The sequence below is a fragment of the Aphanomyces invadans genome, assembly GCF_000520115.1.
Source record: "Aphanomyces invadans strain NJM9701 unplaced genomic scaffold supercont1.60, whole genome shotgun sequence".
Classification (NCBI taxonomy): domain Eukaryota; phylum Oomycota; class Saprolegniomycetes; order Saprolegniales; family Verrucalvaceae; genus Aphanomyces; species Aphanomyces invadans.
In genome coordinates this window covers 43135-45667 of record NW_008580205.1, presented here as the reverse complement: position 1 = coordinate 45667, position 2533 = coordinate 43135, and the positions used below count along the sequence as shown (strand labels likewise).

The 2533-nt window shown below is 50.4% G+C and overlaps 2 protein-coding genes across 2 annotated transcripts in view; one reads left to right on the top strand and one right to left on the bottom strand.

Moving 5' to 3' along the window:
* H310_14026 (hypothetical protein) overlaps nucleotides 1-39 on the bottom strand; it is a gene marked incomplete at both ends in the record, with an annotated part of 462 nt that extends 423 nt beyond the window's left edge. Inside the window, one exon of the mRNA XM_008881737.1 lies at nucleotides 26-39. Coding sequence (XP_008879959.1) covers nucleotides 26-39 — 14 coding nt within the window. The remainder of the gene's footprint in view (nucleotides 1-25) is intronic.
* Nucleotides 40-716: 677 nt separating this feature from the next.
* H310_14025 (hypothetical protein) lies at nucleotides 717-1365 on the top strand (the record flags this gene model as incomplete). The annotated part of the gene is made up of 3 exons (XM_008881736.1): nucleotides 717-909; nucleotides 987-1064; nucleotides 1109-1365. The coding sequence occupies 3 exons, from the start codon at nucleotides 717-719 to the stop codon at nucleotides 1363-1365; spliced, it is 528 nt and encodes a 175-aa protein (XP_008879958.1).
* Nucleotides 1366-2533: the final 1168 nt, after the last annotated feature.

Sequence of the window (2533 nt, the reverse complement as noted above, 5' to 3'; positions counted from 1 at the left end):
GTGCCGATATTTACACAATATTTACACTTCGCTCTGCATGTGAGTGGTCGATTGATTTTGTCTGGTGATCCGCGTGCCGATAGCGGAGCTCCTCATGGAGCTGCGAAGTTCACTTGAAATCGCCGTCCCAAGGAGGCATGCAACGGCACATCGTTCCGTGCAAAGGAAGGCGACATCCAGTTGCATCCTACCTGCGTTTCGTCCGATGCTTGCCATTGGAAGGGCATTGACATTGTATTGGTGCATGCGTAAGCATTTGGGGGGCTTCGGTCAGTGGCTGACATTCCACAACGTTGGGGGACTCTAAGTGGTTAACTGCTCGCTCGAAATTCCCGTGAACTCGGTGTAGGACATCCAATATCAAGTACTAGTACGTGACATGCATCACCATCTTCGCGCGTTGTTGCCTCCCTGTCATGACCCTTGTGGTGCTTCAAGGAAAGGTCAACTTGTATGAATTGGAACCAAGCAATTCGCCAGTCGTGGCTTGTGTTTGACCTGAACGACAGCAATACTCGACTGGAAACGTGTTCAAGTGCAATTTTGTCGTGCTCATTAGAGAGGTTTTGAAGGAGTCCTTTCCTTTCCTGTTCTGCTTCCCGCCATCTGCTCGTTTCAAAACTCCCATTTTCCTTAGAGAAACTCCCGAGAGTCTATATTTAATCCTTTCCCACGACCTCTGATAGGAATACAATCTTTTCCCACTCAAGATGACCATGGCAACCCCATTGAAGCGGCGTGCATTCAATGAGCGGGAAGAAATCTTGCTCCTGACTCAGGTATCAGTGAAAGACCGCATATTGCACGAAGAGGCCGCATCATGGAAGTGTGGGATTCAGTTGTGCGTAATCTTAACACACTCGACGAGTTCAATCGACGCCACTTCGATGGTAAAAGTGCGCAAGCACGGTTCAACCTGCTTCTCCGAGACCACAAGGAGAGGAACGTTGCATCACATCGGGTTTCGGGATCCGATGAAGTTGTAGACGAGCGTATTGTGCTATTGGACGACTTGAGCTCGCAGGTTGAAGTGGCCAAGAAAGAAGAAGCGGATCGTGCAGACAGTGAGCGGAGGTAGCAGCTCGTGCTGTGGAGTCTGCTGTTTTAGTGCGAGAAGAAGCAATGAAATCGCAAGGCAAGCGCAAGAATCGTGAAGGTGACGATGAGGCTGCAGGTGGCAAGATGTTCAAGGTCCTGACGCTGATGAATGATGCGAACAAGTGTGAGCTGGAGCTGCGGAAGTTTATGTTCGAAAAGGAGCTCGAAGACAAAAAGAGCGTGAGGTGCAAGCCAGGCAACGCGAGGCCCAAGCTAAGGAACGTGAAGCACAATTGCAACAACTCCAACTACTTCAGTCATCCATGACTGCTTTGATTTCGACACTGGTAACAAACTGTAAAAATGGCACTACTATATTCGTTTACACATCAACTACCTCTACAGTATCAAGGTACTCTGGTGGTAGTTCATTGAAGTACATACTGATTTGATTTCCCCCGGAATGGCTACAATGACAATTCGTGATTAGCATGGCCACGCCAACAATTTTTGCAACGGGTGATAGAATGAGTTTCGAAAGGTTTTTGAACGTAATGTAGGGCCACAAAGTTTTCATGACCTTGAAGTTCCATTCCACGGCTTGTCGAACTCGACTCATGGACTTGTTGAAGTTCTCTTTCTCGGGGGTCATATTGATGCCACGATATCCACTCATTATGTACTTGGTCACACCATAAGCTGTTCAAGTGCAATTTTGTCGTGTCTATTGATTCTGTCTGCGATTCTGTCGTTGGTCGTTCTAACGACCCACACGGCCACGTTCGACCCCTTCTGCAAGGACTCCCAAGTTGGTCATTAACTTGTATGTTTCAATGGCGCATATTCTGCTCCCTCTCAGCCCTTTCGCTGTCTTCAAACTCATTCTTGCATACAGTTGGAAGTGTGGTGTTTGGCAGCTTGACGCGACTCATTGTCACGGTGCGGCTGCAGAGCCCCAGCCCTGGCTGGACTACGAGCCGGTCGAGACCCAGATCGACCCCCACGCCTCCGCGAAGGCCGCGTTGCCACCAAGTCCTGGCAAGACTTGGTGGCAACACCCAGACCCTATACACCCCCCAGATCCGAAGACCAAGACCATCGTCCGAGTATTGCCGATCAACCCAAGACGGAGATCCCTCAACCGTCAACCGACGAGCAGTAAAACCTAGAGCCTTAGAACTACGGCTACAACCACACCTTTAACTAACTCGACTTCACATTTTGCCTCGAACTCCACCAAGACAGTATGGCGAAAAGGCTCGGCAATTCGAGCCGACGAAGAAGCGTGACGGCGGTGCGTCTGTGAAATCACCGTTGACGACCGCGGCAACGTCGTCTACTGGAAACGGCTGCCTGAAGTGTGTCAGCGACGAACACCGGGGTATTCAAGTGCCCCAAGATGCAGCCAGGTGAAGCGTCTGTTGGATCAGCGCTTCCAGAAACCTCACGGGGCGTCGTCCGCAGCATCGGAGAAGAGGAACGACGCCAAGCGCAA